The sequence below is a fragment of the Corapipo altera genome, unplaced genomic scaffold (genome assembly GCF_003945725.1).
Source record: "Corapipo altera isolate COAL_440 unplaced genomic scaffold, ASM394572v1 51, whole genome shotgun sequence".
NCBI lineage: Eukaryota > Metazoa > Chordata > Aves > Passeriformes > Pipridae > Corapipo > Corapipo altera.
In genome coordinates, this window is record NW_020884892.1 from 9,821,935 (window position 1) to 9,837,771 (window position 15,837).

The window sequence follows — 15,837 nt, forward strand, 5'->3', positions numbered from 1 at the left end:
TGGACAGATATGTGGACAGATATGTGGACAGATATGTGGACAGATATATGTGGACAGATATATGTGGACAGATATATGTGGACAGATATATGTGGACAGATATATGTGGACAGATATGGGCCTTTTGATTTGCTGATTTTTGACTTAACAGATCCTTGTCTTAGCTACTGAGCTTATTTCAAGTGCAGCAGACAGGTGTACTCATCCAAACAGTTAATGCCAATGTAAATGGCTGCATTCCGGAGGTGAAATACCTGGGGCAGGGCAGGTGCAGCTTTTCCCTCTCTGAAGCCAGTCTGAGTGCTTTTAGTCCCTCTCTGAAGCCAGTCTGAGTGCCCTTACTGCTCTTAGAAGTGCATTGCTCCTAGTTCAGAAAGTGTGAATGCTGTTTTCCTGTGACATTCATGGAGCACAGTCTATGCTCAACATGAATCAGAAATAGCTACCACTTTCTCGCAGGTGTGCTGGCTGCCTTGGCAATGTAGGAAGAATCCAGTTATTCCTTTGCCAGAGGGACAATGTCTTTTGGCACATGTTTAAAATCATTGGCTAAAATACACAGTGTCATGGGTAAATTCAGAGTGCTAACAGCCAGGAGCAGTGCAGGACATCTTCAGCTGCTGAGGGTGGAACTTGGCTGGTCTCATTTAGCCAGACAGGCAGACTGGACTGTTTGGACCTGTGTAGGCCAAAGGACTAAAAAGTCAACGCAGAGTTAGCAGATGGTGAAATCCAAGCACTGAATTCCTTGGACTTAGTTTGTTGGTACCTTACCAAAGATATCTGCAAAATTATTTAAACTTGCAGGAACACATGCTTTCAAAGAAAAATAAATCTCTTCTGGCTCTGTAGGGACAATGGTTTTCCAAGCAGAGTAAGACCAAAGAGCATAACAGCAGTGGAGCTGACATACCTCGTGCTGAATTTGTATTTGACTTCCTTTCTCTGCCATGACTGGGTTCTCCTCTAGGAATAAATCTGCAATGCAAAGAAAAATGTAATTACTTTAAGTGTGGGTCCTTTTTCACCTAGGAATAACAGGAAAGAATATGTAACAAATAACTACCTTAGTTAGACACAGGGGCCAGGCTGAAGTTATATACCCTCTGCTGATTTATATGGCGCAAACAAACATACTTTTATTGCAATTGCACCTCTGACTGCAGTGTGTGGACATGGTCACTGGATTGTAGGCACATGTCCTCATCTCTCCTGTTCACTTGCATCCTTCTGTCTCATCCTGTTAGGGTGAGTATCCTGTGAGATTTTGAAAACAATATCCCTGTTATTCAACCACAAACCCCAAATTCCTATACAAATTCAAAGCCATTTTTCCCCTTTTTTGGCAGCTACTTTGCAGACACATCGTCTTGTTGGCAATTTTCTCATAAATAACATTACAATATCCAAATTTAATAGCTGTTAACTATAGCCTCATTGTGCAGATGATCTTTAATCAGACCGTGCTGAATTTATTTCAGTTAAGACTGATGTGTGAATAATTCAGGCATGACATGAATAATGCGTATCCAGATAAGAGTTTACAAGTGCCTGTTTAAACAAGGTAGTGACTTAGAATGCACTTTCAAAGAATGGATTTAAAGTAAACTAAAGACTTTGCAATCATTAAGTAAGGGAACTACGCTTTGTCTTAACACCTCATGAAGCAGATACATTGCAGTATGCATAAATAACGGAAAGAAATAATCTAGCTTTATACACAGTGCTGGCCTTTAAGCCATTGTCACTTTAGAAATGAGTTTTGAGATAACTTGGATAGTTCCTTGCAAGAGACATTTAGTTCTCTAGGGCTACGAACTCATATTGTTTGCTTTCCTTTATTGTGAACTTTTCTGATGTGTGGACATTCTCATTCCCTTGTGTTGTGCAGAGTCATAGGATAGTAAAGAGAAAGAGGGTGAAGGGAGGCAGAAAGAGAAGGATGATGAGGATAACCAGGGGTATGATAAAGCTTTTGTTACAGAAAGATCAAACAAACCAGAACTACTCATGTTTGAACAGGAATAAATAGAGGAGAATATAATGGATGTTGCACAGAAGTGGGAAGAGAAAGATTAGTAACCTGTTTTCAAAGTATGAGAACAGTACCCTAACCCCAGTGAAACTGGCAGACTTTAAAACAAACAAAATTAGAAATTCACTCTTACAGTTTGTGACTGCATTGTGGAACTTTCTGCTACAAACTGATTTATAGCTAGAAAAATTTATGGGAATTGAAGGATTGAAAAAAGGGTTAAAAAATTATTGGAGTTTTTTTCTGTCGTTTCCATCAATCACCATGTCGGGTGAGCTCAAAAAATTCTTAAACATCTGTGGAGGAAGGTGTGTCTCTCTGCTTTCTTAACACCTGCTGACTTGTCTGCTCCCTTTTTTGTATGCTCTTTTCTAACACATTTTCTGTTGATGGCTACTGATGGTAGAATATGGGGGAAGAGAGACATTTGTGCAGACACTGATTAGTGTTTAAGGTATGTTCCTTTCTAACTGAGTATCCTCCAAAACCTAAACAGCTGAACATTAAAAGGGTCAGATTAGTAATGGCTGGGTTTTGAAAATTAAATTATATGCTGGAGAAATTCCTGGTCGTGAATCTTAGTACTTTCAATTAAAAGCAACAAAAAGATATAGGGGTGAAAGTCTGCAGCACAGCAGCTGACCCACTGCAGCAGAGTTTGCACAGTCTAGTCAATTCACATTTTCAAATTAGGACCACATACTGAAAACTGAAATTTCCACTTCTAGGCTCAGGGTAGAAGAATGTGTCTTGAAAATATTTTCTTTTGATTTCAGAGATTCATTAAAGATCTGAGTGCACTCTAATCCTCTTATTTTTTCCTCATTAGATTTGGATTACTGCAGCCAAACAAGGGGTGAAAGCTGGCACGTTCTTCTGGTCTATGTAAGTTCCTCTGTTTTCTGGAGATTTTTAACTAATAACTCGGAATTAATTTGATGTAAGTGTTTATTAAGTTGTTTTCCTTTCTGTAAGCATTTGGTAGCTTAGAGACTGCACCTGTAACCCTCCATTGTTTCATTTGTTCGATGTTTCTGATGACTAAAGCTGATGCTGCAGTTTGCTGCTTTAGATTCATGCACTGATTTTTAGCAGTTGTCTAAAGAAAAATGTGTAACTTTGTGAAAAATTGCTCTTTCATTTCACAGTGTGTTTTTTTGCCTCCTTAGTATTGCTAGCAATGTTTCCAAGTCCTCTAAGAGTGGAAGACTCTTACTGTCCTCTTTGTTAGCTGACATCACCGGCCTATTTGACTCAAAGGTCTGACTCATTCATTTTACAATACAGTCTGACCTTTGAGTAAGATATCCAATTTCTCTTTCTTAAAAGACAACCCTGAGGATCTTTGTTGTTTGTTCTTTTGTTTAATGATTCCAACCTATTTTTCCTCATCCCAACTAAAGCTACAACCAAAAATGAATGCATTTTGATAATTTTTGAGTTCTGAGGAATTCATATGGATCAGTCTCTCCATTACATTTTAGTGGCAGGATTGCAGGAGCAAAGGTTTAAACTGCATGATTGAAACAGTAAGGGGATTTGCCTATTTTTTGTGATTCCATTAGGCATAATACTCTTTACTGCTCTAAATATCATATCATATGGACAGAATATAAAACATACCACAAGCCAGTGATAGGTTTAGGTTTGCAAGATGATTTTCTGACAGAGCTCCACTCTGGTGCTCTGCAAACCAAAGAGATCAATGTGATTCCTGAGCTCTATAGCTACATAATCTCCATAAACACCCTGGCCAATGCATGCTTGGGGATATATAATGTTACAGAAGGTAACCAAGGATATGCCATATGAATGGCAATAGTAAAGGAGTAAGACAGCTACTTCATGTATGAAAGAAATATATATGCCTTAAATATATATGCCTATATATTATTTAGTTTGGGACATAGAATGTTTTTGGGGAGAATTTTCAGGCAAACTCTTTTAGGAAAACAGAATTGTTAAAAAGATTTTAGTCAGAAATTAGTTAATTGCAATGATGGATTTTTTTCATATTGCAAAATTAATAAAAATATAAAAATTGAGCAGTACCCAAGATTATGATTGCACTTTAAAATATTGCCTTGTTTGCAAATTTTAGCATAAATTCTCATTTTTATAGTTGTTTTTACAACTCAAAGTTCTCCATGTTGTTGGAGACTGAGGCCACTGTTATTTTACAAGGCATGAAAAATTAATGTATTTCCAAATGGCTGTTGACATGTCTATTTCTCTGTCAGATGTTTCCAAAGAATGCCGAATTTAATTCAGCATGGTTGCTCTGATGGTTGTCTTTGATTCCTGTCTTGGGATTCTGTTATGGATCTAATGGAATCTGGACTGACTGTGCTATTGTATTAAAATAACTGTGGTCACTGACCTGCAGAGTTTTCCGAAGATGACCAAGATATTTGGAGTTTTAACAGCTGTTTATAGGGATAGTCATTTTCATAGCATGAGCTTGGCTTCAGCAGCCAAGTGAGAATGGTTGTCACTATACAAACAGTAAACAGGATGAGTTTGTTCTGCAGGGTGAGAAGCTGTCATAGTTATGCAAATCATCGTGCTGATGGCCTGATGTTTCAGATTACTGATTCTGATTTACACCAGCCTAGCCCTCAGTTTGGTTACTGTTAAGTCTGTGAGAACTTGTCCAGTGTCTGCAAGACTACCAGAGCAGGATGGTCATTTAAACCTGCAACTGATGTGAGTAATGTAATGGTTTTTACTCATGTCGGCTCTCCAATGGCTGCACGACTGTGCACAAGAAAAGGTTCATCTGGGTTAAAGCTACCAGAATGGATCTTTGTTCACTTTTATGTTAGATTTACTGCCTTGAGTTCTGAATGCAGTTACAAAATTCTATTCATCTTTCTTTTGGAGTATGTAGACATTCAGGAGATCTGATCTGATTCTGTTTACAAATTAAGAATTGGTATTAAGCAACAAAGAAGATACATCATGCTAAAATAAAATTACACTATTATGTTTTATTTTATTTGTTAGAATCAGTTCATAACAAAGTTTTGTTGATGCTTTCTGTATCCTATGATAACAAGGTATATTTCTGTATTTTGTGGTCTAGTGTCATCCCCCATGAGCGCAGAATATTAACAATACTGCAGTGGCTAACCCTTCCAGACAATGAAAGGTAATTCACTTATTGTCATCTGCTGTTGGATAACTGCTAGTTTGTCTTCTCCTTAGAGGTAGTTGGAAGAACAAGGAGAAATTTAATTCCAAAAATCATTTTTGTCTGCTACAGGCTATCACTGATTTAAGGATTTGTTTGAGTTTTGTGTTTAGTGGAAGATTTTGGGTATTTGGGGGTTTTTTTGTTTGTTTTGGGGTTTTTTTTGTTGTTGTTTTGTTTTCCAATATTAGCTCTTCCCCATCAGGAGTTTTATTCTTCCAAATAAATGTATGGTATGGATTTATTTCTTATCAAAAAGCATGTAGTTGCATGGATTAGCTTGGATTGTTCTTATCCTACTGAGCCTAATATAGTTTAACAACCTTACAGACAATGGCATTTGCAGAACTGGACACTGAGCACTAGGAAAATGTTAAGATTTTAATTATGAGTGGGGTTTAGTGCACAACTTCCCACATGCTGCTGGCTGCAAAGCTCAGGCGAGCTGCTGTTGTGATTTCTCCTGCAAGACTTAGAATGAATGTGTGTCCTCAGATGGTACCCCATGTGCCTCCCTCTGTGTGTTCTTGGATTTAATAAAGCTGCAAAACAAGTAATTGCTTAATTATACCATGGCAACAAAGGACTGCTAAATGATTCTGTGATTGTATGACTGAGAAACAGTTCTTTTTCCATAAAGATAAGTCTCTTTGGAAAGTTGGCTTGACTTGACTTGACCTAGCCAGGCCCATGTTTTTGTGTTGTCAAAGGAAAGCTAACCTGAACAAGAACCTTTCTTCCTTTCAGGCCTTATGTTTATGCTTTCTACTCTGAGCAACCAGATGCTGCTGGCCACAGATATGGTCCTTTCAATTCAGAGGTTAGTACAGATTTTTTTCTGCAGAAAAAGCAGGTCTCTCAAATTCTTGGGTTTTGAATAATTAATGGTGCTCAGGAGTAGCATTTTTAGCAACTTTTTTCCCACCTGTTTCTGCAGCATGAATCCCCTCTGCAAGAGAAAACAAAGTTATTGTTTAAAGGATTTATCATGTGAGATTCACTTCCGTGAGAAGGACCTACCCATGTGTGATATGATTATGCAAAAGGAAAGATTTGGCAAAGACAGGAGTATGTTTGTGTGCAACAGCATAATTTGACTTTTCTCTAAAAATTTGTCCTTCTTAAAAGTAATTAAAATATAATGCAGAAAATATTGAGGAAAAATGCAGAACAGAAAAAAACTTTGTTTAAGCTGACAGCCTGCAGTAGACAAAGTAATAATTCCAGTCTGTCAGGAACTGTAAAAAGCTGCTAGTTGCAGTTTCATATAGGCCCTACAGGGTTTCAGAAAGCTTTGCCAATACTGTTCCCTCAGGACCATACTGTTGAGTTTGAAGAAAGTTTTGAAGCACCATAAAGCGTTTTAATGAAAAATTATCTGCAACATGCTGCAGTAGTTTAACTCTTTGTTTGACTTCAGATAGCTGTCTGCAACTGATGGGTACTGTTTCCCTGCCAGCACTGTCCAGCTGACAAGAACTTAAAAATTATGCATTTGCCTGGGATTTGTGAGGAGGGAAAGTAAATTCTGTACCCAAATATCCCACTTCGTGTGACTGGGATCAGGCATTTCCAATAATCTCTGACGTCTGGCAAAGGTCCCCTAGTTTCAGTGCAAATGTATGTGTGCAGATTCCCATCACAAGACTTTAGGAGTGTTTATATAAGCTTTTCAAAGGGCAAACAAATGTTTGCAAATCTTTGAAAAGTGAAGAATGTATCAGATGCCTACATCTTGGGAGGCAATACAAATTTCCTTGAGCAGCCAGGTACCCAGCAGTAGTTTCTTATTTGTTTGTATACATCTGGTAGCTGTTTTTTGACTGGAGAAGAGAGTGAAGGGAAGCAACATTAGTATTTTTTAATGTGCTCGAGTTATTTGGGCTGTTGAAATAGTTTGCAGCGATTATGAAGTTGCAGTTGGTAGCATCCCTGTTGGAGCAGTTTGAGCCATGGTCCGAGAACAGCGGGTGTGAGGAACTATTCCAAACCAGTGCTGAAATACCAGTGGATGGAGGGAAGCAGTCCTTTTTCTGGATAAGGGGTGGTTAAGACCTACCAACACTCCTTTTAAATTGACAGGCAGGATACGTGTCCATGTTGTCATTTGGTTCAAAACAAGAGCTATGTCTGATTCAATCAGGCAAGGTATCAGTAATGAGACCTCTCAGATTCAGTGATATATTTCTCAATAATGCTTTATAATTACTCTTACTGAAGTGTAACAATTACTATATGTAGCTTATGACTGAAAACTCTAATTTTATTTATCTGGAGACAACCACCTCCTTCTGAACAGGGTTGTGGAACTTTTTCCATGGACCTCAAGGAGAATATTAAGATGATGATATTGAAATTGTTCTTTAAATTGTGGTGTTTAACAAACCAGTTTAGTATCCAATATAGCAATCTAGTTTCAGGTTAATTGTAAAAGTCTAAAAAGTGAAGTTAGGAAAGTGTTCAAGGTAGGAAAAGTCACTATAAAAGGAAAAAGTCTCCAAAGACTGTTACTGTTTGGAGGCTCTTCTCTACAGTTATCTGAAGGTTGATCTCTAATTGCAAGGCAAAGCTTAGCCTCTTAATAAGTGTGAATTAATAGCTTATGAAACTTTTGCAAAAAAATAGTTTTATGTCATTTGCGTTAAACACAAGAAGACTGTGAAATTGATTTTTAGCAAATTGAGAACAGATGACTTGGCAGAGCTTAGTATGGGTTTGCAGTTCAAACAGTGGAGCTAACTTTGTGAATGGAAATTTAAGTAAATGAATACAGCTGTGTAAGTATACAGATGCTGAGGTTTGGGAGGGGCCTGGTTTCAGGATTGAAAAGCTAGGAAGTATTTTACATTGTTTCTCTTGACACTGCTTTCAATGTAACTTTTAGGAGCTATGAAATTTACATACACCAGCTGGAAGAAAGTCCTCAAAGGGATCCCTTTCTGCTACTTCCTTGATATACTGAAAGTGTAACCTCCCTGTGAAATCATTCTTTTCTTGTATGATGCTGGCAGTACTTAGACAGCTGGAGTAGTACGGATCATTTTAATTCGCGCAAACGCAGATCAGCAAAACAATAATATTTGAAAACAAGCTCATAAGGACTCTGTTATATTTTAAATGAGCTTCTTATTTCTTCTTTTGAAGAGTGAATATTTTATGCTGAATTTTTCTTGCTGTAGTAGTTTGAGAAATAGTTTTATATCTTGAAAACCTCCAAATCTTACAAGTTTCCTGTAGAATAAAGTGAATTAGAGCTTATTGTACCAAACAACATTCTAAATATATTTTAAATATATAATCTTAAAGGTTTAATGGCATCTGTTACTGATAGTTTTCAGCTTCCAGGCTTCAGCAGATGGCACTCAGAGCTTCCCAGGACATGCACAACATCATATTTGCAGAGTGTCTTAAAAACTAGAAGTAAAGGGACTTAGAGACACATAAACCTTTAATGAATTGATATTATGGCTAGTGTACACAAGTGTAACTTTGCATATACTCTAACATGAAGTTCAGTGTAAATGACTTGGTTGTCTAGGTTTGGTTGGGGGTTTTTTTTGCCTCGTGGTGGATTTGTTTGGTTTTGGTTTTTTGTTTGTTTGTTTGGTGTTTTGTTTTTTGTTTTATTTTTAGTATTTCAGTGGATTCCATTATGTTTCCAGGAGCAGTTATGGGACATATAAAATATATGCTTGCTTTTGATTTACTTCTGCTTTTTTTTTCTTTCCCTCTGTGCTTCTGCAGTTGAACTCTGGTAGGTTGGTCCATCCGGGTCAAGAAGCAGAGCTTTGGCTGGCTAGTTACCCTTGTAATGTTACAGTTTCCTTCTGTAAGCAGGGAAGGATTTGTTTCCTTCCTCCATAACTCTGTTATGACTCTTCTCAAGCAAGACTAAGATTTGGCTGGTTAATAAGAACTTGGCTTTTTTTTTTTTTTCCTCCTAGCTAACTTTTTTTTACATAAAATATTCCGGAAATATACTACCTTAAGAGCTCTAAAATACATCGAAATCTGGCACTGCTAAGCCATTTCTGCTGCTCTTCTAACATACTGTCTTGAGACAGGCATTTCAGTGTTCAGACCTCGCGTTTTCTGGCATTGTGGAGCTCTGTCTGGGCCGATTCAGAGACAGTAAAATGAGAATCCTTCCTTTCCCTGCCGCTCCTCTCATCAGGACTGCACAAAGCTTGAAGCATTTTAAAAACAGAAAACTCTGGTGCTGCTTTATTAAAATGCCTTTCTGGAGAAAGACGAATGAGACTGGACTAGAATCTCCTTTCCAGCTGCTTGCGTTGGAAGCAATGAAACAGCATGGCAGATGGTAACATCCCCTTCCTCCCCTTCCCTGTTTATGTAGCTCTGTAACTGAACAACTGTGAGAAGCTGCCTAAGTACACAGAAGTTAAATAACATCGTAAATCTCCAACTCCTCTCAAGCCCATTCAGCATGCTCTGTCACACACAGCATATTGTAGTTTATCTCCTGGTAGGCGTCACCTGTCAGCACTTCACACACCATATGAGCAGTGTCAGGAGCCTGTGACTTGTGTTGAAGTCAGAGAGAGCAGGAGAGTTTAAAATTACAAGCAAGCTGATTAATGGGATAGTAGTTTATTCTAGCTATATCTCCTTTTTTTAAACTTATATAATTTTTTTTCCTTCCATAAGTCTGTCCCAGGTAGTTGTGCATTATGAACAATAACAATACCCAATGAGATGCCACACTGAAAGTGCTAGGAAATAAAATTCTCGAAATTGCCATGGAGCTGGTAATGAGGCAGAGGTAGCAGGGCAGACTTCTCATGCGCTGCCACTAATGTGCCCTGCCTGGCTGATTTGAAGGATACGAGCTCTATTCTAACTGTCTCACCTTTGTAGCTCTGATCTGCAGACCCCAAAGAGTAGGTTCTGGTGATTCCAGTGGGCTACAAGATCTGGCACACGATAGTGGCACCTGCTAATGCTGCGGATGAAGGTACTTGGTGTCACTGATTCAGCCCAAAACTGGATGTGGGAAACCTTGCAGAAGTCATTCAGACTGAACAGGCTCTAATACTCATACCTAAGCCATCATTCAAGTGAAATGTTGCATTTCCACCAGCACTCTATCCCCAGACACTTATTAAATGGCGTGCAATGAATTTTGCTTTAATTGAAATTAAGTTTACTTAATTTTTTATAATATTAATGGATTAATATCTTATAACTAACACCCCCCAGATAACTATATATTTTCAAAACCAGAAGCCCCACCTATCTTCTGAAACACCAATTTAATTTGCTTTTATGCTGTCTGCTCTTGTAACTGCTCTGCTTTCAGTACAATTTGGTGGATTCCTCCTTAAAGAGGGACAGATCCTAAATTGTCCACAAGCCTAAATTTTTGGAAAGGCCAGAGCATTTATGCTTCAGGATTATCTGGCACACATAGCTTTACTATCTGATGTGAGTTGAGACAGGCTTTTTTTCTGAGTCCAGACATCTCTCCCTGCCAGTACAGGAGAGTAGTTATGGCTCCCCTCTTACTCCGCCTAAGAGACCTAAGAGAAAGCTTCCTCCTAAGAGGAGACAGGAAAGACCAGTTGCAGCTCCAAAGAAAAGAAGAAAAGTACATAGAGTGGATCAATATTCTACGGAAACTCGTCGGAAGAAAGTAAGTTCCAAAAATTTATGGTGGAAGTGCCACTTTTTAGGCACTGCGTTGTCTTTATTTTTTTCAACATGGGAGTTCATTCCATGCTTCAGGTTGGGATTTTGCAGCCAAAACTTTTCTAAATGTACTGAAGGACCCAAAGGAAAGCAGCCAAACCAGACCAAGCCTTCTGGGAGCTATGTTTTTCTTATTTCAGACTGTTTGCATTAGGGAGAGTTGTCTTTATAATCCCTTAATATTTTTAAATCCAGCCGTCAGCTGGAGGCAATGTCAGATAAATCCCCAGGAAGACAATTCCGCTGTTGCTAACCCTTCTGAACTATTACAAGTTCTGTGATAGGCTGTAGACTCCTTAACTCCCACCTCGTAGGAGCATAGTGATTATTCAAGATTTTATGTCTAATCATGATGGTTGTGGAAAATATGACTTATAAAATCTAAAAGGAAAAGAACATTTGTTTTAAAAATGTACCTTTTAAAGACATTTTGTGACTTTGGAGGGTAAGGGATTCTTGATTACATGATTTCTGAATGCTGTATTTGCAACAGAGATAGTGCACTACTCTGTTTTCACAAGGAAAACATCAAATAGAAATTGCTTTAATAAGAAATGCAAGTGGATGAAAAGGGTATTCCTTAGTGTACGATCTTTCTCCACGTGGCACTAACTAACACACTAGAAGGGGTTACAGACTACTTCAGTATTATTTTCATTTCAGAAATTTAACTAAATAATTAAAAAACTCTTAAATAAACAACCTACATATTTCTCCTTTAAGCTTGAAACAAAAGCCTTGACACTCCACAGTATACTACAAGAGGCTTTAAGCGTTCTTCTCAGTATCTTTTTTTGTGGGGATGTTTTCACAATGCTTCCAACTCTTTATTGTAGCATCATCTTAGAGATCCATACATCCTGAAAGCTAAAATATTTCTGTACAGTCTTCTAAAGCCTTGATATTAACATATTAGCTGAAGAAGGGTGCAAGAGTTCTATTTGTTTGCCAATAACTTTTTGAAAGCTACATCTGCAAAAGAATGTGAGCTGTAAGAGGAGATCAAGTTGCTGAAGAGAGAAGCTGAACAAAATTGCCTTCACTTGAAATCTCTGTAATTACTGTTGCTCTGTTTTTTATCGTTATTATTTCTAAAAGAAGCCTCAAGCCTGCTGACAAAAGCAAACATTAACGGAAAATCCATCTGGTACCGATCTCTTCACTCTTGTGACCAATGACAGGACTCGAGGAAACGGCATGGGGCTGAGTCAGGGGAGGTGTAGGTTGGATGTTAGGGAAAGGGTCTTCACCCAGAGAGTGGTTGAGCACAGGAAGAGACTCCCCAGGGAAATGGTCACTGCACCAAGCCTGACAGAGTTCAGGGAGCATTTGGACAATGCTTTTGGGCACATGGTGGGATTCTTGGGGTGTCCTGTGCAGGGCCAGGAGGTGGACTCAGTGATCCTGATGGGTGCCTTCCAACTCAGTATATTTGATTCTATGGATTTCCAGCTTTCTTGAATAAACTTTGAATTCGGAGTAAACGTTTTATTTTCTTACATGATTGACATTGTATAAATAGTTTCATAAAAATGGAATTCCCATTTGTTGAAGAAATTTTTTTATTTAAGAGTGGAAGAATGCTGAAATAGACAATTTTCTTTTTTTTCTGAACTTGAATGTTCCAGAGTTTTTACTAAAGTGACTACTTAGGCCTTCCTGAATTAAAATATTTCAAAATTTCACCCTTTGTCTAAACTGCTTCCATATGTTGCAGAAACTGTTCTTTCTGTTCCCCACCATGATTCATTCTCTCATAAGTCACTTCTCTGTGTATTTATAGTACCACAGGGGAGTTGATATTTCCTATCTCATAACCTATCAGACTCGTTTAAAATGTATCTAATCTTAATGACTCAGGCAGAGGGAGAATTTCTGAACCATATCTTTCTTGGTCACACTAACATGGTGTTTATTTTGGAAAATTCTGCCAAAATCAACCACAATTTGTTACAATTCGTTTTGTCACTGGGAGGACTTTTTATTGTGGATACTTGGATCAGCCAAATCAAACAGACAAATGAGGAAGAAGTTGCCATATTGTGACAACAAATGTTTTCTTCTCAAAATCAAAACAAAATCTGAGTCTTCTGCCTAAAAATCTGACTTTTCCCTCCTCTGTGCCATCTGGTAAAAAATATTTGATTTTCTTAAAACTGAAAACACAGTCTCGTATCCTGCTGTTTTCTGGTTTTTTTTCTTAATGAAAAAGAAACTTCAATGAAGAAATCACAGTATTGTATCTGTGTCCTCTGGGGCCTGCTGACAATTTGGCCAGAACTGTCATTTGAGCTGCTGGAAACTCTTGGCTTTGAAGCTGAAGAACGTTCCCTCTGAGCCCCATGTGCTACTCAAGTGACGTGCATGTTGTCGTCTAAGTATCAGATGTCCTTTGAAGTGAATTTCATTAAGTGACTTGGCATGTGAATCCCAAGTCCAGAGTTTCATTTCATGTTTGTACTTTGACTAAACCATTCACATAAAATAGTCTTTTAAAAATACTGTTCTTTATTTATAAGAAACTAACTGAACCCCGAAGTCACGTGTGCTTTCCTACTCTCTATACATGGTTTTACCAACTGTACACATGTTCACTGGATGCTCAGGATCAGCCATAAAGATCTTTTGCTGTCTTGTGTCAGCATCTCAACAGGACTTTGTCATGATGAAATCGTGCTGCAGATATATAAAAGGAAATGGTATGATAGTTGTGGGTGTAACAGCTCAGCCAAGGCTTTCCCTCTTGACCTGGATGGTTACTCCTAGCAGAGTTTTGCCAAAGGACCACCATTGTAGTAGTAGGAACATCACAATGATAGAATTAACTCTTTTTTTTCTTTCTACATATTTATACAGATGATGGTGAATCCTCTGAGAGAGATTGACAAGACAGTAGGACAACTAATGGATGGTCTGAAACAGCTGAAATTACATCGATGTGTCAATGTCATATTTGTTGGAGATCATGGTAAGTTTTAAACTATAATATTTATCAGTTAATAAATGCTTAAGCAATGTAGCTGTAGATATAATAAGTGAAATGAAAGTTCTATTTAAAATATTTTTGTGCTGGGTTTTTTTTCTGGTAGTTTAACATGCCTAAATGAGACAGTTGGTGTGGACTAGCCACTCAGCTCACCTGTTAATTGTCATTGGGGGACTTTTATAACAGTGATCTGGGTATTTACATCTTCACGTAAAGCTTTTTAAATCTTGGCGTTTTTGATATCACATCCAAGTGCAGCTCTTCTTGCATGTTTTGGAAGGGTATAATGTGCCTAGAGCAATCTTTCTGTCAGTTTTTATGGAAGGAAAGTATTTAAAAGCCCTGTTCTCCTGTACGTGAGGAGAGAAGTAGGACTTTAGATTAAGGAATTTCCATGGCAATTAGGGGGTCAAATTATCCAACCAGGAGAAAGACTGGAATATCTTTAGAAGGCTGTGTTCAGCTTGGATGGAAAAGTCATCAAAATAATGGAAAAAGGAGGTAAAAAGATATTTCATGGTCAGATGGAGAGCCACCTAAAAGAGGAGCTATTATTTGGTAGGTCTCATTCTTTCAGACATCAGAAGAAACTTTACAATATAAGAAGTAGTAAATATAAGCAAAGGCAAAAAGAAAAATTATTTTATTAAAGAAAAATGCAACCATATTTGAGAGAAACCTGATTTTGTGTAACTTTTTTAGCAATGCCCCCAAAGGTCCTGTTCTGTTTAGATCTCTGTTCATGAAAATCTCACAAGAACCACTAATATCAGCAGTAAAATGGCATATGCCTCCTTTCTGGCTGTGGGGAGAGAAGGGTAAGGGGTGGGAAGGATTTCCAGAGGTGGCGGTTTTGTGCTGAGAACCCTCTGTGTCTGGCAATACATTCCTCCCCACCACAAATGGCAGCAAGAGAAAATTGTTTATCTGCAGCTGCCTTAGAACAGACCACCAACAGACAATACCTTTTGTGTATTTCTCTTAAAATCGTTTGTTTAAAAAGAAATAATCCCCAAACTAGTACACTAAACTAGAAACAGACTTTGATTTTTCCATGAGCTTAATTTGGAGTTGTGTTAGGGCACACATGGTATATGTGGTGACTGTTTCTACGACTCTGAGACTGGTATTTCTCTTGTTTAAGCAAGTGCTAAGATTACTCCCAGTTTGACTCCTACCAGTGTATTATGTTGGAATTAGATGGCTGTAAAGAACAAGATTAGTCATCCAAAATAATATATAGGGTGTTTGGGGTCTTTTTTTTTTTTTGCTGTTCTAGAAAATGTGGGTTTTTTCAGGCTGGATAAATTTTGCATTTTCCTTCTGCAGGAATGGAAGACACTACTTGTGAAAGAACTGAATTTTTAAGCAATTATCTGACTAATGTGGATGACATCATTTTGCTGCCTGGATCTTTAGGGCGAATTCGCCCTAGGCCTAGCAATAACCTAAAGTGTAAGTTAATTTAATAATTTCTCTTATATCCTGCAAACTAGACTTCATTCCTTCCTTGGACTGACGTTATCCAAAGGGTGTAAATTTGCAGTGTGTTGGCAGGAATTTTAGAGGGAATCCCACTGCTCACCAGCTGCTTCCTCCCTTCCCAGTCTGTAGTTCACAGACACCACAGTGGTACAGCTACCAAGTGGATGGCTGAAATGTTCTGGGTTAAACCCCACTCTTTTATATCAAGGAGGAGTGGGAACTCCAAGCTAGCTTCACGTGCCAGCTTATGTGTCCTTGTGAGTTTATTCATGCACTTTTCCCCTCTATCAACAGAAAATGTACTTAGAAGATCTGAACACTGCACAGATTGGATACAAAAAAAGCATCTCATACATTTTGAGCTAATAGAAAAAAGTGAATTGTTAATTTTGAATTTAGTAGTTTTATCAAACTTTTGGCATAGATGAG

General features: G+C 38.0%; 1 protein-coding gene across 8 annotated transcripts in view; it reads left to right on the plus strand.

The window, feature by feature from the left end:
- ENPP2 (ectonucleotide pyrophosphatase/phosphodiesterase 2) overlaps positions 1-15,837 on the plus strand; it is a 73,069-nt gene that overhangs the window by 36,692 nt on the left and 20,540 nt on the right. For 7 of the 8 annotated variants that reach the window (XR_003528033.1, XM_027645574.1, XM_027645569.1 and 4 more), the window contains exons 9-13: positions 2,865-2,920; positions 5,121-5,186; positions 5,976-6,048; positions 13,794-13,905; positions 15,253-15,378. Coding sequence is in view for 7 of the 8 variants with exons in the window: in XM_027645574.1 (XP_027501375.1) it covers positions 2,865-2,920; positions 5,121-5,186; positions 5,976-6,048; positions 13,794-13,905; positions 15,253-15,378 (433 nt within the window). In the remaining variant the exon portion in view is untranslated. Of the gene's footprint in view, positions 1-2,864; positions 2,921-5,120; positions 5,187-5,975; positions 6,049-10,728; positions 10,882-13,793; positions 13,906-15,252; positions 15,379-15,837 lie in introns of all 8 variants that reach the window. The other variant, XM_027645575.1, reaches the window with a different exon arrangement.